Source organism: Notolabrus celidotus, chromosome 1 (assembly GCF_009762535.1).
Source record: "Notolabrus celidotus isolate fNotCel1 chromosome 1, fNotCel1.pri, whole genome shotgun sequence".
Taxonomy (NCBI): domain Eukaryota; kingdom Metazoa; phylum Chordata; class Actinopteri; order Labriformes; family Labridae; genus Notolabrus; species Notolabrus celidotus.
In genome coordinates, this window is record NC_048272.1 from 3,855,081 (window position 1) to 3,880,266 (window position 25,186).

The 25,186-nt window shown below is 38.6% G+C and overlaps 2 protein-coding genes across 2 annotated transcripts; one reads left to right on the top strand and one right to left on the bottom strand.

Annotated features, from left to right (window-relative positions):
* Positions 1-11,878, top strand: si:ch1073-456m8.1 (leucine-rich repeat flightless-interacting protein 1). Its single transcript, XM_034687436.1, has 6 exons — positions 1-236; positions 540-614; positions 6,032-6,067; positions 6,305-6,466; positions 6,601-6,684; positions 9,145-11,878. Exons 1-6 carry the CDS (start codon positions 144-146, stop codon positions 9,685-9,687), a joined length of 993 nt encoding a protein of 330 aa, XP_034543327.1. The 5' UTR covers positions 1-143; the 3' UTR covers positions 9,688-11,878.
* A 785-nt stretch (positions 11,879-12,663) lies between these two features.
* On the bottom strand, positions 12,664-24,857 carry avil (advillin). Its single transcript, XM_034688480.1, has 20 exons — positions 24,753-24,857; positions 24,452-24,566; positions 24,209-24,283; positions 23,811-24,007; positions 23,619-23,727; positions 23,327-23,437; positions 21,299-21,504; positions 21,046-21,124; positions 20,750-20,848; positions 19,596-19,749; positions 19,387-19,487; positions 18,174-18,311; positions 17,889-18,047; positions 17,567-17,746; positions 17,085-17,242; positions 16,339-16,483; positions 16,073-16,261; positions 15,932-16,000; positions 15,608-15,718; positions 12,664-12,821 (listed from the first exon to the last, which is right to left on the bottom strand). Exons 2-20 carry the CDS (start codon positions 24,509-24,511, stop codon positions 12,708-12,710), a joined length of 2,454 nt encoding a protein of 817 aa, XP_034544371.1. The 5' UTR covers positions 24,512-24,566; positions 24,753-24,857; the 3' UTR covers positions 12,664-12,707.
* Positions 24,858-25,186: the final 329 nt, after the last annotated feature.

Genomic DNA, 25,186 nt, shown 5'->3' on the forward strand with positions numbered 1-25,186 from the left:
ATCACGGCCTGCCTGGGCGTCGGCAGTTCGCTCATTGGTATTGCTGCGTAGGAAACTAACACCCAAACAGCACCTCAGCAGAGAGCTCGGAGGTGGCACTTACATAAACGGAAGCCTAAAATAAAAACACTTCAAATAAAAAAATGCATTCAGTCACTCTGGATGGTTCGCCAAAGAAACGGACGCTGTCTCGGGGAATAAGCGAGGACGAGTCTCTCCGCAGCTTCATAAAAGAGGTGGGCGCAGAAATCACGTCGTCGTTTGTTTTTGTTTACAGCTCAAGCTAACAGCACGTTTTTCTGTGGAAACTCTCAGCAGCTGATAACTAAATCATTAACGTTAATAAATGCTGTGAGCCTGAAGTCAGGTCGATTAGTTAACACTGCGGGGTGGCTTATGTGAATTTTAAGACTCGTTTTTATCAGGCCGTCAGTAGCTTTAGTTCACTTCCCCATTAGCGTGTTAGCTTTCCTGTGGTTTTTGCTTGTGAATAATTTCAGACTCTATTTGAAGTGTTTGTTTTTTGTCTCCTGAATCAGTCCGAGAGCTCGTCCAGGCGCCTGGCACGAAGCGACAGCCGAGCTGGAACCTTGAAGAGGAGGACTGACAGTCAGGTAGGAGAGACACACAACTTATCATGATAAGAGATATACTTTATTTGTTCCTCATTGAGGGAAATTCTTTTCTTACAGAAGCTTACATCACGGGACAGGGGAAAACAACAATGTACTAACATAGTTTAAAAATATAATAATAATAATAATAATAATAATAATAATAATAATAGGAATGACAAAGGTAAAATAGAATAGAATAACATAGAATAGAAAAAAAGAAATAGAATAAAATAAAATAGAATAAAGTAAAATGAAACAAAGTAAAATGAAATAAAATAAAATATGATATAATAAAATATAATATAATAAAGTAAAATGAAATAAAATAAAATTGAATAAAATAGAATAAAATAAATTAGAATAGAATCAAATAAAATATAATAAAGTAAAATGAAATAAAATATAATATAATAAAATAAAATATAATAAAATATAATATAATAAAATAAAATAGAATAAAGTAAAATGAAATAAAATAAAATAGAATAAAATAAAATAGAATAGAAACAAATAAAATAGAATAAACTAAAATGAAATAAAATAAAATAGAATAGAATAAAATAAAATAGAATATAATAAAATAAAATAGAATAGAATAAAATAGAATAAAATAAAATATGGCAACTATCACAGATGTATACACACTATGTACACTTCTATCTGATAAATAGATAAGGTAAGTTATATCACAATAAAAAATGCACCAGGTTATTTCAAAACAAACATACACAGTATGAAGAACAGTGCGATTCAGATTCAATTGTTATTTGTGATTGTGCCAAGTCACACAGTAACTTCCATTTAGTGGAATGAAAGATGAGAACAGCTGATTAACGGGACACAGCAGTGCTGGTGTTAAACAGTCTGATTGTAGATGGGATGAAGGACCTGCGTTAGCGCTCCGTCCTGCAGGGTGGGAGTCTCAGTCTGCTGCTGAAGGAGCTGCTCAGGGACCCCACAGTCTCATGCAGGGGTTTGAGAGGGATTGTCCAAGATGGATGTCAGCTTGGCTAACATCCTCTCACCCACCTCCTCTATGGAGTCCAGAGGACAGCCCAGGACAGAACTGGCCCTCCTGACCAGTCTGTTAAGTCTTTTCCTTGGTGTTGTGTGACCAGTCCAGTTTATTGTTGAGGTGAACACCCAGGTATTTGTAGGTCTCCACCCTCTCGATGTCCAATCCCTGGATGTTCACCGGTGCAGTCTGGTGTGTTTTCTTGCGAGCAAAACAGAGATATCATTGCACCTGAACATTAGAATCATCTCAGGCCAGTAAAACATGTCAATCATCGTGGATATCTCCAGGATTCATGCCTCTGACATTTCATTGTCAAATGAATAATTTCACTGGCTCTATTCAGCTGACAGCGATGGTCAGATGAAGATTTTCACATAAAGAAACATGATTTTTAATAAGCTGTTACACCTCGATTCCCAATTTGACATCTCAGTTAAAACTGTGTCTGATTCTGGTGTGCTTTACATGCCTATAAGTTGTCAGCAGCTCCAATGCAGAATGGTTGAATATCACGTGTTTTTTATATGAACAATATGATATTTTGTTTCACAGGAACATCAAAGATTGGAAATGCATACACAATTTTACAGCAGAACAACACTGCCTGATAATTCACTAAAGGGCTCCTCTGATTTCCTCTGGGGCCCTTTGGATGAGCCTCACAGTTGGTAACCAGTGGATCAAAATAGCTAGCAGCCTCAACTCAGCCTGAAATGTTGCTCACAATCTGTTGCATCAGTAACTGTAATATTCTTTCAGCATGACTGTGGCAATACAACAGTTATAACAACACTGGTGTTACAATTCAGCATATTGTGATATGAAGTATTGTGAGCAGGAAGATACGATTGCTGGCTGTTTCACAGGCCTGTGTTTTTTTTGTTTATTGTAACAATATAGTTGTATTTGTTCACGTCTCAATTTATGTCTGCTAAAGATCTACAGAAACTCATTCATGCTTTTATATCCTCCCGTCTTAATTATTGTAATTCCTTGTACTCATGTCTTAGTCAGAAATCAATCCACCGTCTCCAATTAGTGCAAAATGCAGCCGCTCGTCTTTTAACAGGAACTAAAAAATGTGCCCCCATTTTAGCTCAATCTACACTGGCTGCCTGCTGATTTTAGGATTGATTTTAAGATTATTTTACTGACTTTTAAAGCACAACATGGACTTGCCCCTCCTATATATCTCTGAGCTTTTATCCCCCTACAAACCTGGACGCAGTCTGAGATCCTCTGGCAGTACTCTGTTAGGTGTTCTAAGGACCTGACTGAAAACCAAAGGGGACAGGTCTTTATCAGTCAGGGCTCCAGACTCTCTGGAACAGCCTGCCAGAGGGGATTAGACTTGCAGAACCAGTCCCTTGCTTTATGTTATTACTCAAGACACATTTTTACAGGAAAGCTTTTATTGTGTGATTTTATTTAATTGTAGCTCTGATTTTATGGGTCTGTTTTATACGTTTCTAGGCTTTTTAGTTTTTATTTCATTATATTTTTTAATCGCTTCAGTTTGCTTTGCACTTCTTCTTGTTTTTATTGCCCACTGTGAAGCACTGTGTTACCTGTATGGACAAGTGCTATATAAATAAAGTATTATTATTATGATTGTAAATTGAAAAGAAAAAGTAATAGAGTTAGTTATATTAAAGTCTTTACTCTTAACTACTAGTGTCTATAGATGTGCTGCCCACAAGTATTAATGCTGGCTGCCTAGTGTCAGATACAAATTTAGTAAAGTAGCCGAGCTACAATTCATATGTAAAAATAGGTATATGAAAAGATGCAGTCTACTTTCTACAATTTCATACAGGGGTCTATATCCAATCAAATCCACTTTATTTATATAGCACATTTAAAAAAGCAATCAAGTTTAGCAAATTGCTGCACAGTGAGGTAAAATCAGTTAAAACACACAGAACATAAAACGGTGTCAGAAAATAAAATAAAGTAAAAGAATCATGATAAACCAAATAAAACACTTAAAAAAATAATAATAGATAGAATAAAAACACTGTAAGAGCAAATAAAAATCAAATAAAAGAACAGACAGAGAAAGAGACCACACAACTCTCAAACTGGGTTAAAAGCCAAGGAGTAAAAATATGTTTTAAGGCGTGACTTTAAAAGTGGGTAATGTTGTGGACAATCTAACATAGGAGGACAGCTCGTTCCACAGTTTGGGGGCCACTGCTGAGAAGGCACGACCCCCCTGGTTTTCAGCCTGGTCTTAGGGACCACAAGAAGCTGCTGTCCTGTAGACCCTTAAAGACCTGGCAGGAGTGTAGCTTTGTAGGAGGTCGGTGATGTACTGTGGAGCGATTCCATTTAAAGATTTAAAAACAAACAATAAAATCTTAAATCCTGAAATGAACAGGGAGCCAGTGGAGGGAGGCGAGGATGGGGGTTATGTGCCCTCGCTCACGGGTGCCTGTTAAAAGCAGAGCGGCAGCATTCTGAACTAGCTGTAGGCGTGACAGGGAGGCCTGGTTAACGCCTACATAAAGTGCATTGCAGTAGTCTAGTCGAGTTGAAATAAAAGCATGTATAACGCTCAAAATCATTAAAAGATAAAACTGATTTAATCTTAGATAAAAGCCTCAAATGATAAAAACAAAATCAGACGATGGAATATATCTGTTTATCTCATTTAAAATGAGCCCAGGTCCAATATTAGGGTCTTACATGCAGCACTTGATTCAAACACAATAACTTCCCTCTTGTTTTCATTACAGTTTAAAAAGTTTAAAGACATGTGACTCACATGAACATGGGCAGAGAAGGAGGAGTGAGGTTAAACAAGCGTAAGTCTGCTCTATTTAAAAGAAGACTTGAATCTTCCAAAGCAATGTTCCAGGTACAGGTCCATTGCTCTAATCCTTGTTATTCCCAAAGCAAACCTGTTATTACAAAGAAGATTTATACAAACGCCTTCCAGCTTGCACCCCACTTTGCACTCACATAATGTGCTGTGTCATTTGCAATAGAGGGTTTGGACACACCCTGAATGCACTCGCACCATGCACTTTAGACCATGCAGTATAGTTTGTTTAAGTTGGGCTGAGTTTCTATCTACCCGTCATCCACTGTTTTTTTAAATCTTAACTTTTAGATCTTAATCATTTCTGCATTTTGAGAGCTTCTGTCAGACATGGTGTCTCTGTTTCCATCACACAGTATTTACCTAAGCTGTTCTGATAGCTGTGATCAATCAATCAATCAATCAATCTTTATTTGTATAGCGCCAAATCACAACAAACGTTATCTCAAGACGCTTTTACAAACATAGGAGGTCTAGACCACTCTATGTCAATATATATCTAATCTATCAGAATATAAATCTAAAAAAAAGAAATGTTCACCAAAGACGACAGATTGGCCATAATCCTCCTACCAGCCACCACCTCAACAGGGTCCAGGACTGAGCTGGCCTTCACCAGTCTGTTCAGTCTTGCTCTCCTGTATCCTGATCGTGATGTACCAAAGTCTGTGACTTGTCAGATTCTGTGACGCAGGAAGATGATTTGCTTTAAGGTGAAACAAGAAACCAAAGGTGGACCAGGTGAAATGTCAATGCTCTTATTTATTTATTTAATTTATTATTTTAAAGGACCGTGCATATTAATTAACACTTCTGTAAATATGCCAGAGTTAGCCAAAAGGCTAGTTTACATCCGTAGTCCCTTGCCAGATGTTAAAAAGGCTCCCTAAAAAGATCATGATTAAACAAAGATAAAATAGAGTAACATAAAATCAAAGTAAGAAGGTAGAGGAGAAACCAAAACACAAACAAACAAACAAACAAAAAGAGAGAAGAAAAGAAAAGTACAAATAGCACCATATGATTAAAAATGACTAAAAGCTACATAAGGACATAATATGACATCTTTTGATCAGATCTTCAAACTTTTTGCTTACACAGCAAGGATACAGACTCAACAAGTAGAGGAACTGTAATAATGTAAGAAAATAATAGATTAATGAATAATAAAAAGATTTTCAGTTGTGATATTGTGAAAGTTAAAAGAAAGGGAGTATCTCTTTAAGAGAAAACAATGACCAAAATACAATACGTCTTAATTTTCAGGACATATGATGTCACTTATTTACATAAGCAAAAAATAAAAAATGTGTATTTAGTTTTGTATTTTATCACATTGTGACAATTATACATCTTAATATAGATTAACCTTTCATGTCTCTTAGGATCAGTTTTCACTATCTTCCAACACAGCATTTGGAAGATCATGTTTCATGTTTCATGAAAGTTACTGTGATTTAATTTTTGAATAACCTTAATAGTATTTTTTAAAACAATAATTTGCAGACCTGTGTTGTGGTAGTTGTTCATACTGTAGTTTTTTATTTGTTTGTCTTCTTTCCTTTTCAACAGACCGATCCGGACCTCTTCATGGGCCTCCCAGAAATGGTGAGCACGTCCTCCTGCTCTGACAAATATTGCTATTTTTATCGTGCACACAGCTCTGTTAGAATGGGTGACTGCAGTGGTACAGATCTCTGTGCATTATGAGGGATTGTCATGCTTCCAAAGGAGGCCTCCCACTGATGCCTCTGAGAGCTAAACACCTCCCCACCCACTGACTGGCATGTGTTGGTATACCTCTGAAGTTGCCCACGCTGATTTCAAACTGTGCCTGTGTTTTAGCTGGAGCTGCAGGCCAGCTATGATGAGGTGGTGCAAGAGCTGCGTGGGCTGGAGGTTGAGCGAGAGACTCTGTTGTTCCAGGTGGACGTCCTGCAGGACACGCTGGAGGGTGTGGAGGAGCTTCTAGCCGAGACACAGAGGGAAGCTGGACAGACTAACACGGTACGACCAAGCCCACCTAAACTGAAACAACATATGAGCCACATACTGACCTCTTTAGTCTTCATCCTTAGTGTCTTGTAATCATGAAATAACACCCTAATCCTTCCATTTTGCCATCTTTCTCTCTGCATTAGGAGTTAGTGTTAGAGCGGGAGGCCAAGAGGAAACTGGAGAGCATGGTGTCCTCTCTTATGCAGGAGGTGGAGAGATTAAAAGAGGTAAAGTGGCATTCAGAGAGAGAACATTACATAACAGCAGAGAGGCACAGGGTTTTTTGAATGTATAACGAGGTACAGTCTTATTGAACCTGTTACATAACACATTATGAGGAATGTGAAAAAGGAGGATGGTGCATGTTTAGTTCAGCTAGCCTCAACCTTTCTCAGCTGACACGTGCTAATAAGTCAGTATAGGACGGGATCTGGAAGTACCTCATGCACTGGGGTCCTTCATTCAAGTCCACTATGTGTGCTACTGATCAGTTCTCTGTGAAAGCTTGTTCTGCTTGAGCATAAACAAATCACAGTTCCCTTAAAATGAAATGAGCTGGTCCAAGGTATCAGTAAAGACTTATAAATCTTAACATTAATGTATGATTAATGTATAACGATTTATTTAAGTCAAAAATTCAACCCCCAGGTTAACCCGCAGAACAGTAGTGTAATAATGGGACATTTCCCCTCAAAGAGTGATGTAGGCTAGTAGAACAAAAAACTTCTCAAACCAGGAAGTGGATGACACTTCCAACACGCCTTTAAAGACAGTTACATTAGAATCAAAATTGAGTTGGTTATATTTTCTGCCGAAAGGTTACAGGTGTTGACACGCTCCACTTGCGTAAGTGTTTCAAAGCTCCTGACTCAGGCTGCGGGTTTGGTCGCATGTTTTTTAACAGGTTGTGTTGGTTTTGCCTCTGACTCAGGGATAACTGTCAGTTATAGGTCTGCTCCTCCATTGAGCTCTACAGGTGTGGAACAGTCTACAAAAATCAGAGCTGCACATGGCTCTGCTACAGAGAATTACAAGATGACAAAATTCCTTAAAGTCTTTTTTATACATGAGTTTTTGTCTGTTACCCCGTGAAGAAGAACGTAAAGCCTGTACCAAATATCAATGTGTTTATTACATCCATCTACATATGTGTGTGTGTCTTTCTGTCCCGTCTGAGTGTGTATGTCTGTGTGTAGTCTGTAATGTGTACAGTGCATTCATTTAATTTACACTTCCTTAAATGGAAATCCAGATCTAGAGAGTCCCTGCAGATGTTGTGAGTCAGAGAGGACTGTAAGATTAATGCAGAGCTTTGAATGCAGTATGTTAAATATAAAACTGTATTATACATCTGAAGTGTATGTATAAAGGGATCTTAACAAAAACAAAAGCACAAAATATTTAAAGATATTAGAAGTGATTGTGTCTTTACATACATATATATATACATATATATATATATATATAAATTAGGGATAGACTGATTATCGTCCTGGCCGATTATCGGCGCCGATATTCGGCATTTTGACGCATATCGGCACGGCCTTTTTTAAATATCTGACGGCCGATAAGAGATCAATATAAAACTGAGTTATTTTAGCTAATTTCTCCCTGCAGTTTCTCATCATAGGGGACAAGCAGAGCAGCATCCGTTGTGGCCCCTACAATTAATAGTGATTTAAAACTCATACAACCCAACTAAAAAAAGCTGAAATATCCCTTTAAAACAAAGATAAGTGAATTATTAACATTCAGTTATATTGACATTTTGAAAAACTTTATTTACTGTAGAAAACTTTAGAGAGCTTTTTATTTGTTTAAGTGTTCATTTAACTTTATAAGACATGCTGCTGAGCCTCGGAGCTCCCTGCACCTTTTGTTAGAATTTTAAAACAAAGACTTCTATTGTCTAAGATAAAAAAAACTACCTTTAACATGTTGCAAATATGAAAAGCTGTTTAGTAAACATTATGCTGAAAGGCATTTAAACAAAGTTAAGTGTTGTAGTTTGTAGTATTCAAAATTTTTACGCCGATATTTCACCTTTTACTGCAAATGAACATCAGCTCCAGATATCTGTTATCGGCCTCCTTGACTTCTAATAATCGGTATCGGTATCGGCCCTGAAAAAGACATATCGGTCTATCTCTAATATAAATCTATCACCTGTTGTCTATAAAACTGTCACTGGGTTAGTTCAAGAAGGGCTTTTTGGGGGTCTCATCTGATTTTAGCATTCAATAAAAAGGTTCAGCATGCTACAATGAAACTGGTTCTTAACAAGCAAAGATGAAAGCTGAACATCCAGGGCCAACAAAGATATCCTGTCCTTGTTCGGTCAGTTTACATTCAATCATTTCAAAGATTGAAGAGCAACTGGAAAACCTGAACATCTGAAATACTGAAGGGTTCTGAAATTGTTAGCCTTGAATAAACCAAAGTTTAAATTTGTTTAAGAACTTGAAATGATCTTGTGATTTATTTGAGGTGAATTCAAACCAAATATCAATTTGAATATCATTCAGTCAGTTTTGTTGAATATTCAGCACTAAAAGGTTTTTAGCACTTCTTCATTTCCATAGTTGAGCATTTAGTTGCTCTGACAGAAACAAAGGATTTTCAAATTCAACTGTTTGATCTGAAAAGGAACATCACTTTTTTATTGACTATTACAAATTTATTTACAGGAGAAAAATAACCATCCACCTGCTCCAGTGAACACATTTGTAAGTGCTGATGAGCCAATAAGGGGACACCAAATGGAAAACGATGTCCAGCACTTGACTGAAGCTGCTCACAGAGAAGAAAAAGACTCCTCGCTGTGTGAACCATGCAGCGGGGAAAGCAGAGGCGGAGCATCAGAGGAAAAGGAAAAGAGCAAAGAGGCAGACGAAGAAGGAAACACCCTGACAAAGCTGAAGAAGATGGCCGATCAGGCCCTGGCCCATGTGCCCACTCTTGCCCTGGGCAACCTGGTCTTACAGGATGGGGTCCTGCGGAGGCCATACGAAAACGGCGTGGAGGAGGGACGAGATTCTTCTCCAGACAGGAACGACTCAGACAGCATAAGTGCCTACGAGGATGCATCTGCTGAGACTCCGGAGATGGACAGGATTTTCCCAGGTGACAATTCAGAGCTTCCTTATGATTCAGAAAATAATGAGGGATGTACCACTAACAGCTGCCAGCCCAATGACCCCCAAAACCCTGAACTCTGTGTTGTGTCTTAAACAATCTGTTTGATGTACTGCTTGGAGAAAGGTCAAAGATTATTGATGATTTTGAAATATTTTAAAGCGCTTTCATTTGCAGTTAACACACATCACATAAATATGGTTTGCTATAAGCAATGGCCATAGCTGTTATTGAAGCTCAAAGGAGAAGTCTATAAATGAAATACCTTAACATAAACAACTTTTAAAAACTTGGCTTTATCATTGAGCAATTGAAAATCTAAATGCCAAAATTAGCTTTTGTTTGTTTTATATGTAAGTCAAAGAAATGTGTTTTGGACTTGAGACACTACTTTTTGACATTTTATGACTAAATCATTAATGGTGAGAATATTGGGCAGCGTAATTGATGATGGATAAAAGGGTACGTTGCAAATGTAGTTGTCAATCACTGTAATACGAAGCTTCGGTTTTAAATTCACGACAAAGGAACTCAGGATTCAGGTGGTTTACTAAACTGGGATTCAACTCAAGACTACTTTAAATAACTTGCCAATCATTTGTCTTGAATGTACGTCTTAAATTTTTTATTTTTCGTATTCATGGATAAACACAGAAAGGACTCCTTGTTCTTTGATGGTTCACTTCTTTAGGGGCCTTTTAAGAAGGTTTTTTTTACACTACCAGGTCCCAGGACACAAATCAGATTTACCTGTATATAAAACAAAATGAGCTTAGAAAGAATTTGAACTGTTGCTGTGTTCTGATTTATAATTACACAACAGAGAGTTGGGATTTTAGAGAGGCAGTGTAAATGTCTCACACTTACAGCTTGGAGGATATTTGATCTGCCAGAATAGAGGGTTCAAGATGCGTTTGACATCCCCTCATGAAGCTCTGATACAGGCTTTCAAAGACAGGTGGTAAATATATATTTTAAATGTTTTTAGTAAGGGAAAATGACTTTTATTTGCTGCCTGTAGTTGTGTTTTTTAATCTTTTATATACGGCCCTTTCCTGTTCGTATTTTGATTTAGGGAAATTAAATTGGCTGCATTTGCACTTTTTGAAACTCTTGTATTGTGGCATAAATTTGTCAGATTACATTAGAAACAACATTCCCTTTACAACCAAACATGGCAGTGATGACTGATCTGCTGACCTGCTGCAGGCTGCCTCTCTGCCTGCACAGTGAAAACTGTATGTTTGCACATTTACAGACACACTTGCTGAAATTAGTTGCTCTGTATGTCTCTGAATGCTGTTATACTCACTTTGTATTTTAATCACAATGTTTTATGGTTATTTTATATAATGTTATATTTCCTCTTTTTAATGCTTGAAGCAACAGTAAGACCCTATCACCTCATTTGATTTGCATGAGCACCTAAGAATGTAAAACATTTTCAGTCTGCAAATGAATCAGTCTGTCGGTCATTATGTAGTACATTTGCACGCAGAACTCTGTTTGGAGATGATGGAATTTTTGCAGCTTTAACAAATATTTTAGGGAACATATGTGACATTTTTTAAGGAAAATCAGTTTTAATCTCCAATCGTGGCAGATCTGAAACAAAAAGTGGAACCATATTAAAGCATTAAAGAAAGTGTGATACTAGATGATAGCACTTGTGCAGTTGCTGCATTTGGTTGCATGTTGTTTTGTGGGTTTATGGCGGGATATTCATGTTTGTATTTACTGATGTGTCTTTTGTTTGACTTCATTTACACCAGGTTACTGCTACTGAAGTGCTGTTACTGTAGTGCTGTGTGGTGGAAATGTAGTCGGGTCTTAAACATTCAGGTCATTATTATACATCAACGCTGGTCTTACGTTCATACATGAACATCCACAATCATTGGTCGGCTACATTTTTTCATCAACTTTATAGTTTTCATTACATTCCTGTCAGATCAGAGGATTTGATCTGTCCCACTGAAATAAATGTTTTACATCATTTTTGGAACTTTCTTGTTTTTATTTTGTATCACTGATGCTTTTTGTTGAATTTAAGTACATAGCTGTGCGTTTTTAATTGTTTTTTTTTTTTGCATATTTTTGTCACACAGCGATGCAAAAAAATGAAGTTCTTAGTGTAGTTTGATGCCTTTAATGGGTGGACATATTTTTGACATGTTCTGAGCTTTGTATCAAATGGTCACAGGTGACAGAAGATGGCACGGATTTATACTTGTAATTAAAATGACATTCCAGACATATCAAAATAAAAGAAGTGAAAAATGCCAATGTAGTGTTGTTCGTTTTTTTATTTTTTATTAACCAGTGTTTAAAATATGACACAGTACAACTAAATATCTGAAATCAATGCAGAGATGGCTGAGAGATTTTAGCAATAATTCAAGTCAGCTTGTGTTTCTAAAAGGTAACTCAGAATGTAATACTACAAAAACACTGTGATGATGATAATGGGGAAAAGCCTAAAATTGAATGTCATTTACAAAATGCCAAAATGGTTATCAATCAGCTCACCTAAAATGTTTAAATGCTGTAACTTAAAATGTGTAGCATTGCAGAAACATTTTCCATTTATCAAATATCTGACACAGTGTTATGACACAGTTTGACCAACAGTTGGCACTGTAGCCTTGTATCAAAAGTTGGATACCTGTGCTTTGCTGATGAGGTTCAGTGTTTATGGAGGAGTTCAGAGATCATACATCTGTTTTCATGCTACATTAGATCAAGTACAATTACTGTGGAGTGTTCTTAAAGGGTTTATTGTAGCTCTGTTTTAATGATCTAGCATAAACAGTTGTTTTATTATAGTAAATTACTAAGTTGAGTTTGCTACAAACACACAGTAGAATCAAACCAATAGTTTTTTATTTGTACTTAAAGTTGAAATATCATCATGACGACTCTGAATTGATCAGTATCAATTGAACATCAATGTATGTTCAAATAGTACATAAATATATGAATTACAAAGAAATTATCTCTTCACAAATAGATAAAGAAGAGGAAAAAGCTACAGTGGAAAGCCAGAAATAGCATCTCTTTGCATTTTTAAATTAACATTAGTAGTTTAATAATAATAATAGAGGAAAAAGTGTGATCAAAACATCCCCTTCTCCTTCTTCATGTTCAGCTGTTTCCAGCCCGACAAGCTCACAAAGTCGTCTTTGGTGATCCCAAACACATCGCTGAAGTCCGAGTCAGAAAGATATTTCTGAAGAGAAGAAAGAAAAATTAGTACTTCTGTTTATTTGTAAAGGTGACGAACACGATTGCTCTGCGGGTTACAATCCATCAAAGAGACAAAGGAAGAGCAAAGCCAGAAATGTTGTGTGAGTAAAGAAATAATTTGCTTAATACTTATCAAAAATAGGATCCTGGTGTGAGTGAGTGTCTGACCTGCCTGCAATTAATACAATGTGTGCATGTGTGTTGTATGTGTGTGTGTCGCAGTGATGTGGAGTCTAATGAGGAAATTATAAGTTTTAGGGTTTTTTTAGAATAAGAATTTAGTTTTTTTTTATTAAAAATAAAAGAAAGAAAGAAAGAAAGAAAGAAAGAAAAATAGGCTCCTAAATAATAATGCTAAATGCATCTGTAGTGGTACTTCATGATACTTCATTGAAGATAATCATGGTGGAATTTTAATTTAAAGGTCCATAATTTTCTAAAACTACGTTAACATGAAGAATGGGGTTTTAGGGAAATGGAAAAACGAAGTCACATAAAACAGAGTAAAATTCAGTAATGAAACTATAGATCACAAATAAATACTATTTCCCCCTACATTTTTAAGCTTTAATATAGAGCATTACCAAGTTATTGCTTTACATGTGGATTCTGGAGAAACTGTCAATTTCTTTGTTAATTGTGAGTCAGTTATAAAGTCTGATTTCAAGTATAAAGGTTAATGATTACATTTCGAGGGCTTTCTGTTGCTCTATGAAGTAACAACTTTGCAGATTAACGTATAAAATAGCCTCTAGCTTTCCATCAAGTCTTTATCACAAGTGTGATTATATAAAACACATACGTTCAAAGACTGTACTGTCCCAGGAGAAAAGGGCATGATAAGGTTTAAGCACACAGCAAAGCATACACCAAAAGCAGCCACTCCTACACCCAGTGGCACCATATAGGGGGGGAAAGTTAGGATGATTCTAAGGGCCTACGACTGACAGGGGGCCCGAAAATAATAATTGAAAAAAAAAGAATAATCATAATTAATATTTTATTCAGAATAAGGTAATTTTAAAAAAACGGTCCCGTTGTCTTCATAAAATGTATATCAGAGATCTCTACTGTATTTGGGCAAATTCATATTAAAGGGGACATATCACGCTTTTTTCATCAATATATATTGGTCTAAGAGGTCCCCAAAACATGCCTTTAAAGTTTATGCTCAAAAAAACACTTTGAAATCAGATTTTGGCATGCCTGAAAAACCCTCTTCTTCATTCCTCATCGGAACCTCATCGTTTTCCCTCTGACCACGCCCCCTCCGGAAGTGGATGTGCCTCGGCTCTCCAGCACGTTGATGTAATGTTTACATGTTGGCTGAATATACACGGCTGCTCAGAGATCGCGTTACTTCAACCCTCTGAATCTGATCCTGACGGAGAGGCGCCTGCAGCAGGACCTTTCTGAACGATTGGTCACAGATTTAGTGTTTCTTGTTGTTTTATTTGTCAGTATGTCGACGTGTGTCTTGGTACACAGCTACAGCTAGGACATGTAGCTATGTAGCTATGCTAACTAGCGCTAGCACTTATCCATGATAAATAAAAATCATCCACTAGATCTTCAAATCTGCAGACGTCGGGAGTAAAACCGACCTTTGTGTTTATTAAGACAGCCTACAACTAGCATGCCTCCCTCCTAAGCTCCTTGTTAGCACACATTTGTGCAGGTAATGAAAAACGGATATTGTTGTTACGTAACAAAAACACGGAAGTCTGAAAAGGCTTGTTTCACACACATTTACAGAAAGGTGGAGAAATCAGAACAGGGGCAGAATGGATTTTTTTCATTCTCGGGGGGTTTGTAGACATGCCAGGGACACATATTTCAGGTAGAGAACCATTAAAAAGTCAATTTTGCATGATATGTCACCTTTAATACAGCCCAGCCTGAGTCGCGCTAATCAGCTGGGCTGCAGTCAGACAGAAGTTGCACAGTGCAGAGAGTGAGCCAAGGGCAGCTAAAATGTCTGGAAAGACAAAGTCTGGGTCCAAGAAAAGGAGGGAAAGAAAGGAGAGAGAGAAGAAAGGGCGACAGTATGTCACCCAGTTTTTCTCCAGGAAAGGTTGATATAGTCTTTGAGTGGTTAAAATCAGCCTGTTTGCTAGTTTGATGTCCACAATGAGATGAACTACGTTGTAGCTAATTATACTAAATGGGTTTCCCCGCCCTCCCTACCACACTCAGCAGCTGATATGTCAGCAGGTACACTGTCTCCACACAACTCCCCCCAACCCAATGAACAAGAAGGTGAGCAACGTAGCATGTCAATTAGCATTATTGAAGGGGGTCTGTGGGAATCTCTTGTTTCTCTCTCTCTATCTGTACTACTACAAAAGCCTGTAAAAACAAAGCTATAGCTAAGCTACATAAGCTACAGCCTATAGTCTGTTTTGGATGCTGGGCAGGTTGAAGCATTGAGTGATTTAGTCTGTTTTAATGTCACAGAGATTACTCAAATAATACCTTCAAATCAGATATTTTGATGCTGACTGAATTTTGGGCGGTCCCACAAGGGGCAATTTGTTTAAGTAGCTTTAACCTCTTAATAATTGTAATTAATGAACTTGATGCATTATAGATCCATTATTCTGCATGATTCAGTGCTGCTCTTTTCTGTTGTGCATTCATTTTTAAAGACTGTTTTAACTTTGATTATGATGTTATTATAAATGGTATATCACAAGACATATATGGGGCCCAATGTGATATTTTTTCATGGGGCCCAAAATCCCTGGTGGCGCCCCTGCCTACACCCACCTCTTTCTGGCCGGGGTCGACACCTTCAGGCAGTTCATTTGCCTGTTTGTTGATCAAAGCGTCAGGTGGAAATGACTGATACGTTTTCTCACTTTCAACACAGCTCTGCTCCTGCAAAGGAGACATTAAGATTCAGTTCACACTTCTACATCTATATTATTCACTATATCCAATTCTGGTTTGATTTTGAATTGGATTAGAAATACATTTCAGATTTCTGGCAAGAGGTTTCCATCAGTTTCCTGCTCCACTGCCCTGTGCTCATGGGCATAAAATCCCAAAACAAACTTAAAAAAGGGATGTATGAATTTGACTTGTACATACAGTTGAAACAAGAAGAGGTGACGCTGCATCTCCCAGCTCCTTCTTCAGCTCCTCATAGCTCTTTCCTCCCTACAAAAAAAAAAAGTTGTCACCATCAAGTGCATGTTCATGTTCTGTTTCAGGTCAAACCGAAACACTTACACTCCACTTGGAGGGGTCCCAGGCTGTGAACCACCCAGTGAAGGTGGGTGGCTCAAAGCCCTGCTTGATCAAGACGATGGGGGTGTCTGGGTCTCTATCACCTGGGTGTGTGCGCAGGTACTCCTGACTTGTGACCACTGATTCTGTGCGCTCCACCTCATTAGTGTCTTTACCAATCCAGAGAAACACCTGACACCAAACATAAAAGGCCATGGTCACCAAGATTTACATTTAAAAGTTTATTTATATTCATTACAGCCTCCTACCTGGTCCCATGTATCCAGCAGCATGACGTCATCCTCATTGAGGTCGTCCTGTGTGAACTGAGTGACTTCAGTCACAATAAAACGGCCTGTCTTATTGGAGCATTCAAACAGGCGCGGCTGATGGTCTAAGACTGTCTGCTGTAACCTGCAGACAACAGCATGTAATGTGTGTGTTACCATACCTGTAACACTGATAAGACACATTTCTAAACTTGAATACCTTAACCCTCCTGTCATGTTCGTTTCTCTGGAACAGCAATAATGTTCCTGGGTCAATTCGACCCGGGGCATATTCAATTATCCAAAATTGTCAGAACCCAAAAAAATCCCCAAACACATTTTTTTAATATAATTTTTAGCACCATTACTAACCATTTAAATCAAGATTTAGTCCATTGGTCTTCTTTAATTCTCACAGATCATGGTTCAATGAGGATAACTCACTCGTTATCATTAAAATTAATGTTAAAACTTGTCTTAATGTACATTGGAAAGACCTAAATATAAATATAATAGTTGTACATGACTTAGATTTTTGTTTATTTTCATTTAAATTTTGAATCTTTTTATTTTTATGAAGTAATGTTGATAAATTAACACGACTCCTCTTCTGTCACATGCTGCCCAGATTTTTATGCTGCATGTAGCTGGTTTGGAAGACATATATTACCTAGAATAGACTTTAAAAAGGGTCAATTTGACCCGCAACATAACAGGAGGGTTAAACATGTTTGTATCATCATTACCTCTTTTCACTTGCATAAGGAGCTTTCCCTCCAAGTAGCTCCCAGAATTCAATGGGCTCCTGACCCTCTGCCACCAGCTCCTCAGAGCCCCTCTGTGAGCTTTGACCAATCACAGAGCTGACCTCCTTTGCCATGGCTCTCTCATCTCCACTTGACCCCTGCTCACAGAGAATCAGGTATAATACAACATCATAATACCTATAGTTACCATGAGCTACACAGAAGGTTGAAAATACAGGATAACTAAGTACAATGGGCAAAAATAGAGCTGATTGACTTTCCAACAGACACAGCAACAGGGATCTGCTCCTACTGGACCACTAGAACATTATTGAAGATACAGATGTTGGGGAATAGAGCTCAGCTTGACTGGGGTCAAATCAACATACTGTAAGTCAAGTTGGATAGGGCTCTGTGCAGGCCCGTTCACCAACACCTAGTTTCTCCTCACTTTTTTGATGTTTAAGCATAATCTTTCTTACCTTCCCACACCACAGATAGATCCCTGTCTGGCTCCTCAGAAGAAACACATCATTGGAGTTCAGTGAAGATGCCAGGGCAGGAAGCTCAATGGCCTTGGTGTTGGACGGGTCGGATCCATGGACCTGGAACAGCCTTATTGGTGGCTCTGGGTCAGGCGACCCTTTCCTAGATGTGCCCCCCTTAAAGAAAAAACAGAGAAAACCTGTGTGTCAGTAAATTTGTATGCACATGCAAAGAATAAGAGTGGAGAAGAGAAAATCAGCCTGTGAAACATATCAATAGCATAAATTGTCCATTTAAATTAAAATTTTACAGGTGTACCTCAAAGATGACCATTTTCCCTTTGAAGATAGCCATGAAGTGTCTGGGTTCTTTGCCCATTGTTACTCTCACTTGAACTGGCTCACCACCGTACTTCTGATCCAGATCCACAGCCTGAAATGCAGAGGCTGCCAGTTCATCCTGTGTCGCATGACGACCCTGAAACAGTTAGTGTTACAAAATGTTATTTTCATCATATATTATTGTGATAATAAGATAAATCCAGAGCCAGAATTTGTATGAGACCACAGGTTGAAAAAAACAAAGCCAAAGCTAAAGCCTCACCTGCCACATGTAGAGCAGGTAGCATTGCTTGCTGTTAACCAGGTAAGTGTAGAGGATCAGGTAGCAGTCCCCTCCATAGAAGTATCCGTACATTTCAGGGTCCACAGGTACCAGCTCCACATTCTCAATCCGCCACACCTGACCACGTCATAAAGGTAAATAAACACATCATATGAATCACAAGACAGAAATCTGCTGCTGAACTTCACAGTTGGCATTTCTGAAGGTCTCAAATTCAAGGTAGAGAGTTTACTTTGTCCAAAGTGGCATTTATGACATCTCAGTTCATAAATGAACCCTTCTTTACTGTACGTTTCACATGTTGCTGTTCGAAAAACACATCAATGACATTAAATGTGGTTGAGTTCAGTCTGGCTGTTTCAGACTCATGGTAGTAAGCATGTTGGCTCACTGTGTAAGAGCAGATTATTCAAAAGATCCTTTGTTAAAGCTGCTGTTGGTAGTCACAGAGTAAACATCTGTTCCGAGAGAGGGACTTCAAATGTCAACACTACCCCTCCCAACCAGATTTCCTCTTAGCCGCCCAACACAGATCGGCGTGTGCAGTCATGATAGTGCCGGACTCATAACCAGGCGGAGGACATATTCGGAGCTGCCCCTTAACCAATCAGAGGATTGGAGCTTAGCTATGATTGGTCCTTCATAATGGGAACAAAGGGAATAATAACATTGCTTGAAACAAAGGCATTGGACAACACAGAGGTTTCACAATAGTCTCAAATTACTCCACTTACCGATGAGCACCGATGGGCATTATGACCTTTTCTCCAAACCCAGCAGAAAAAAAAGGAAAATTTTTTACACCATTCCTACCAACAGCAGCTTTAATGTTATTTCAAAGCTAAAATACACTGAACTGAAGTGAAAAGACACATCATTTAATCATATTATATCATAAATATTATATTTTTTTCCTGTAGCTAATATTTGTTATTCCACCACCAGTGTTATGCATCTCCATTTTTCTAATGAATGTTTGGCACATATTGATGAAGGTATGTGAACTTACCAACTTTGGACTGTCAGAGTTAACTTGGTAAGAAAACAATGATTTACAAGCTCCTGTTCAATGTGTCTGCACTGATCTAAATGTACAGCTAAAACAGTATTCAGTGAGTGCGTTTTAGACGTACTGATAAAATAAGACAAAAGACAGCCCCTCCTCACTGTTAATGCAGACTGTCACAGTTACCTCGACTTGACCTGTGCCGTTGTCTACCATTCTCTCCTGTGCAGCCACCTCTGGCATCACGTGCATCAGAGATGCATCAAATTTTTCCTGTGTGATGTGAGCTAAAGCAGAAAATGGTGACAGAAAAACAATCAGTATTCAACACAACTGAGCAGCAGTGGGTCATTTTAGTGTTGGCTGTGTTTTTTTATGTGAATTTGAGCACATACCCACTTTCCCTCTTGTATGCGCTTTACCCAGACCTTGAGTCTGGTCCTTCACAGTCCACCTCTGGAACAGCTGCTTGAACAGAGCTGACTCTGCCCCATCATTTACCACCTCCACATTAGTGGTGATCGGATAGTTTTTGGCTTTGATAAACTCCTGTAACAGAGAAAAGCAGCAAACACACTCGGTCGGTACATCTGGTCTCCAAACTTAGGGTGAAACTGGGTTTCTTCTTCAGGAATAAATCCTGTTTCTCTCTCAGAGTGAGGAAACTTTTAGTCTCTGCAACATTCCTGCCTCTTATTGATTATGGTGATGTGTTGTACTTGGGAGCCTGGGCTAAATGTTTGTTGTTTTTAAATAGTGTGTATCACTGTGCTCTGAGGTTTGTCACGGGTTGCACACGCCTCACTCATCACTGTGAACTCTACGTTAAAACTGACTGGCCATCCCTGAGTGTGCGCAGGCACACACATTGGCTACGTCTAATTCATAAATGTCTTCTTGGCTTGGTCCCAATGTATTTATGTGTTTACCTACAAAGATCAAAAAGCCACTATGCCTTGCGCTCCTGCGACACTTAACAAATGTGTGTTCCCCGTGTTCGGACAGAGTTCGGTAAGAGAGCGTTCAGTTTTGCTGCTCCTACTGCTTGGAATAAACTCCAGAAGGACTTGAATCTGTCAGATCTTATCTCACTGGACACCTTTAGGTCCATCTTAAATGAAAGGCAGACCCCAGAACAGTGCCTGTGTCTTTAAATGCTGTTTTGTAATCACAAATTGCACTTTACTTGAAAATAAGTTGCACTTTTAAATGATTGTTTGCTTTATACTGTCTGTATATATGCTCCATGTTGTTGAGTTGTGCTATTTATTTTGACGTGTGCTGCTGACCTCTTGGCCAGGTCACCCTTGTAAATGAGGTCTTGATCTCAATGGGACTCATCTGGTTAAATAAAGGTTAAATACATTTTTTTTTTTTAAATCTACCCAAAACTAATGCAACCTTATATAACCTTGCCTTATTAAAGCAGGACTGTTGCACAAGACTATATGGCCAACTTATACGTTTTAGTTAAGTTAAAATACTGCCTGTTCGGGCCACCAAACACAAGTTGAAGATACATGATTATGTCTGGTGTGGAGACACTCACCAAAGCTCTGCTCATAGCCGCCTGTCTTTCAGCTTTGTTTGCTTTCTTTCCCTTCCACACAAAGATCTTAGTTCCTCCCTGATCCAGGAAGTAGCAGTCCTAAAATAACAATAGCATAATACACACAAGTCCAAATAATTTAATACAATCACAAAATGAACCTTAATGTGACCTCTCTGAGATTCTAGACTAAAAATATATGTTCGAAGACTGTTGCTGTACAAAAACAGATAATTGTTGTGCTCACAATATGTAACACATTCAATCTTTATTTTGTCAATATTGCACAAACTCACATCATGGTTAAGGAGATCTTGAACCAGTGGTCTGCTTGCAACCTCTGTTACCTTCATCTGGCCATCAGCATCCGTCACGCTAAAGAAAGGCAGAAACAAAGAAGTAGAAGTAGAAGAAGAAGAACAAGAAGAAGAACAAGAAGAACAAGAACAAGAAGAGTGAGAAATGGGAAATTTTAGCCAGACTGAACATGAATCCTTATTCACTGAAACACATGAAACATGAGATATCACATTCAGGGTTACAGCTCACTGGCACAGCATGAGTTTTGACTTCTGCTCCTGATCTGCAGTTTCATCCGAAGGCCCGTCTGTCAGCGCAGAGGATCTTTCTCCAAGGGCATCGTTCAGGATCTCCATGTTCTGAGGAGAGTTGCTCTCTGCATCACCCTCTGTCACTCTGATCTCTGCCCGGCCTCCTCTCTCTCTGTCTCGGATGTCTTTGGCCAACAACATGCCCTGAGATCAGAGGTACAACACTGAGTGCACACAGTAATTCATTACCAGGTCTGTTACATACACTAACATCCGCAACCACCATAATTAGTGCTAGGTAGCCTGGGTGAACTGATTTTCAACCTCTGACGTTGCACTGGAGGCAGATATCTTATTTGAGAGGTTAAACCTGATGATTTCATCAGGTTTATCATTTCCTAGTTTTTTGGTTTATAGACACTAACTGTGTTGTTTCTTTAGTCTCCCTGCTGCCTTCTTTAGCATGATCCTTGTCATACAACTTAACCACTTGAAAACCAAGCATGTGACAAACATAACATAACATAACATACGTTTTACTGATGATATTTAGATCTTATCAGAACAACACGAAAAGGAATCCTACCTTTTGTCAATATTGTTTTAGATCAGATAAAGTGCTGAACAATGACATCAAGGACATAACACAGAGGAGTTTAAATACCTCAAAATGAATCCTTCCACATGGATCTTAGTTCACATAATAATAAAACATCCTGATATCAGAATAATAAAAGAGAGGAATATGCTTTATCACTTTGGAACAAAGTTGTTGCAAACTGGTAAGTTGATTTTCTCTTTTCTTACCACATACACAGAAGGAACAAAAATGTTTTGGGAGGGAGTAAGATCAAGTCAAGTCAAATCTATTTATAGAGCACATTTTAAAACACAGCAGAAGCTGACCAAAGTGCTGTACAATACATACAAAACACAATGTGAGACCAAACAAGAAATCATTTAAAAAGAGACAAACAAACGACAAGGAAAGCACAGCATTGGAAATGAGAACCTATTCAGGGCTAGAGGACTCAAATGCTAAAATATAAAAGTGTGTTTTGAGGCGAGTCTAAAATGAGTCGACAGAGGGGACGGCCTTTACACTAAAAGCGCGGTCGCCCTTCAGTTTATATTTTGACCGGGGAACTGCCAGGAGGCCCGTGTCAGAAGACCTCAGAGGCCTGGAGGTTTTGTAAGGGCTCAGGAGGTCAGTTATATAGGGAGGGGCCAGACCATTCAGAGCTTTAAAAACAAAAAGCAAAATCTTAAAATCAATTCTAAAGCGAATTGGAAGCCAGTGGAGGGAAGCCAAGACGGGGCTGATGTGATCCCTCTTCCTGGTACCAGTCAGAAGCCTGGCTGCAGCATTTTGGACCAGCTGCAGGCGGGACAAGACTGACTGTTTCCAGAATATAAGGAATTACAATAGTCAAGGCGGGACGATACAAAGGCATGGGTGAGTATTTCAAGGTCGATTCAAGAAAGAACTGGCTTTAACTTTGCAATGTTTCTGAGCTGATAGAAACTGTTTTTTACCACTGATTTTACCTGTGAGTCAAAGGTGAGGGCTGAGTCAAAAATAAATCCAAGGTTTTTAACAGATGGTTTGATGAAGTTTGACAGATTGCCTAGGTTATTGCGAATTAGTTTGGTGGCATCCTGAGGCTCAAAGAGCACGGCTTCAGTTTCACTGTTGTTAAGTTGTAAGAAGTTTTGAGCCATCCAGGTTTTTATATCTGCAGGACAGTTGGTGAGAGAGGTGAGATCTGACAGATTATTTGGTTTGATGGGGAGATAAAGTTGTGTGTCATCTGCATAACAGTGGTATGAGATGTTGTGTTTCTGGATGAGTTGACCTAATGGGAGTATGTAAATGGAGAAAAAAATTGGACCTAGGATGGAACCTTATAAACACAGATTGAGAGTTTCTGCTAAGAATTTTGATTTTAGATTAGCTTTTTTTCTAGTTTCCTCGTCATGAATGTTTAGTTGTACGCAGGAAGCATTACAGTCACAAAACACTTACTTTGAGCTTTTCCTGTCTGTTACTCTTGGGTCCATTCCACTGAACGATGGTCTTGCCGATGTCTAACAGAAACACATCACCAAGGTTGAAGCTCTTCCAGCTCATCTCCACCTGAAACAAATACAAATATAAATCACTCTTTCCATGTGCTGTTCTCTCTGTTATGATATGGAAGATAAGATACAATGCCATTCAATACACTACGCTACAATACGATGCAATAAAATGACACTGCTTATACTCCCTGTAGGGAAATTTTCCAATTACAACACCATTGTAAACCACTGCTCACCTCATTAGCAGTCACTCTTTTCTTTCCTTTGACATGAAGAAGTCTCTTAACATCATACGTGTTGGTTTCAACATGCTTCATGCCTGATGCCACTCCACCTTTCTTATAGCTGCACAACACAGAATGATACTTTTTTATGCTTCATGCTTGTGTGTAAGAATGATGACCAACTGTGACAACATTTTCACTCACATTATTCCCTGTCTGAAGTAGCCCCTGAAGGCATCAGACTCATGGCTTTGAACCTCACGGTGCTGGACTGGAGTGGAGCCTAAAAACTCATCGAGCTGGATGGTGTAAACAGCTGCTGCACCCTGTTCATCCTGAGAGGACTGAGAGCCAATCCAGTAGTGGATGTCATAACTCAGAGAGCTGCTCACCTTTTGAGTCTGGAGAAATACAGGAAGTGGAGAAAAAATCTGTGTGTGTGTGTGTGTGTAGGATACCATCTAATACACTTATTACCTCATTATATAATACCATTCACATGAGCTAAGAACAAAGACTATGAATACAATATGGAGCTTAACATAAAAAGACACACTGGCATACAGAACCACAGGATTGATCAGCCAACTTCCTAGACTTACAGACAGGAGCAGGTAGCAGTCGCCTTCATAAAAGTTTCCATAAGATTTCTCTGGGAGTTGGGCCAACTCCATTTTCTGATGCACAGAGAGAACAAAGCAAGGTTTTCTTTCATTCATCATCACTGCTGTTTTAGTCATTTTCTCTTGCAGCATCATTTTTTTTCTTCTAACTTCAGACTGAAGAACTGATCTGACGAAAGAAATCACTTCACTACGACAGCAACAGCTGTTAAATCAATTTACCTCAATTCTCCAGATGATAATCCCAGGGCTGTGAGTTACCGCTTTAAATGCGTACTCCATGTTGCTCAGAGGCACCTAACCTTAGTTGCACTTTTGTTGCTTGGTTTTTCTTTTCCTGAAAGAGGAAATCATCGTTGTAATCACTTGTAAATTTGGAGCTTCAAATTCAGACATGCAACAACACAAAGGCTCACTTAAAATTTAAAAAGTTTGATTACATGTCTTTTTCCTGATAAACTGAGCACAACTGGAATACAGCATGCAACAATGCAACATGATATTATCCTCAAACAGAACCCACCTGGTTGTCTTGTTTGCAGATCTTCCTATGTGTCTAGTCCAGCAGCTGATTACCATCTGATAACAAAAGGCCTTCAATCCTGCTCTTCCCCTCTGAGCCCCTGAAAGATTTGCGTGTGTTTGCATGTTTCGGGACCTTTCACTGTCTTCTGCCCAATCACTGAGGGAGACACAGATCCCTGCAGGCAAATGTGCAGAAAAAAAAAAAAGATTGACACATATTCAAATAAACACACACACGCATGTACACACAGTATCACTGAGCATCATCACAGAGTCCATTCATTGGACTGCCTACTCGGCCCTGTACCACAACTTTTACACCATATATGGGCATTTGTACAGCTATGGGAGGAGAGACAGCCAATTAATAATAACAAATAAGTGTTTATGAACTTTTAGAAATGATGAAAGCACAAAGAGTACACACTTCTG

Bases quoted from the DNA above. Each gene is read 5' to 3' on its own strand.
- si:ch1073-456m8.1 (XM_034687436.1), top strand. From the start codon at position 144: ATGCATTCAGTCACTCTGGATGGTTCGCCAAAGAAACGGACGCTGTCT. The intron at 6,068-6,304 runs GTGAGCACGTCC...CCTGTGTTTTAG, and splicing joins TCATGGGCCTCCCAGAAATG to CTGGAGCTGCAGGCCAGCTA. The intron at 6,467-6,600 runs GTACGACCAAGC...TCTCTGCATTAG, and splicing joins AAGCTGGACAGACTAACACG to GAGTTAGTGTTAGAGCGGGA.
- avil (XM_034688480.1), bottom strand. From the start codon at position 24,511: ATGGAGTACGCATTTAAAGCGGTAACTCACAGCCCTGGGATTATCATC. The intron at 21,125-21,298 runs GTGAGCTGTAAC...GCCTTTCTTTAG, and splicing joins TCAAAACTCATGCTGTGCCA to CGTGACGGATGCTGATGGCC. The intron at 16,484-17,084 runs GTAATGATGATA...TGTTGTCTGCAG, and splicing joins CCTTATGCAAGTGAAAAGAG to GTTACAGCAGACAGTCTTAG.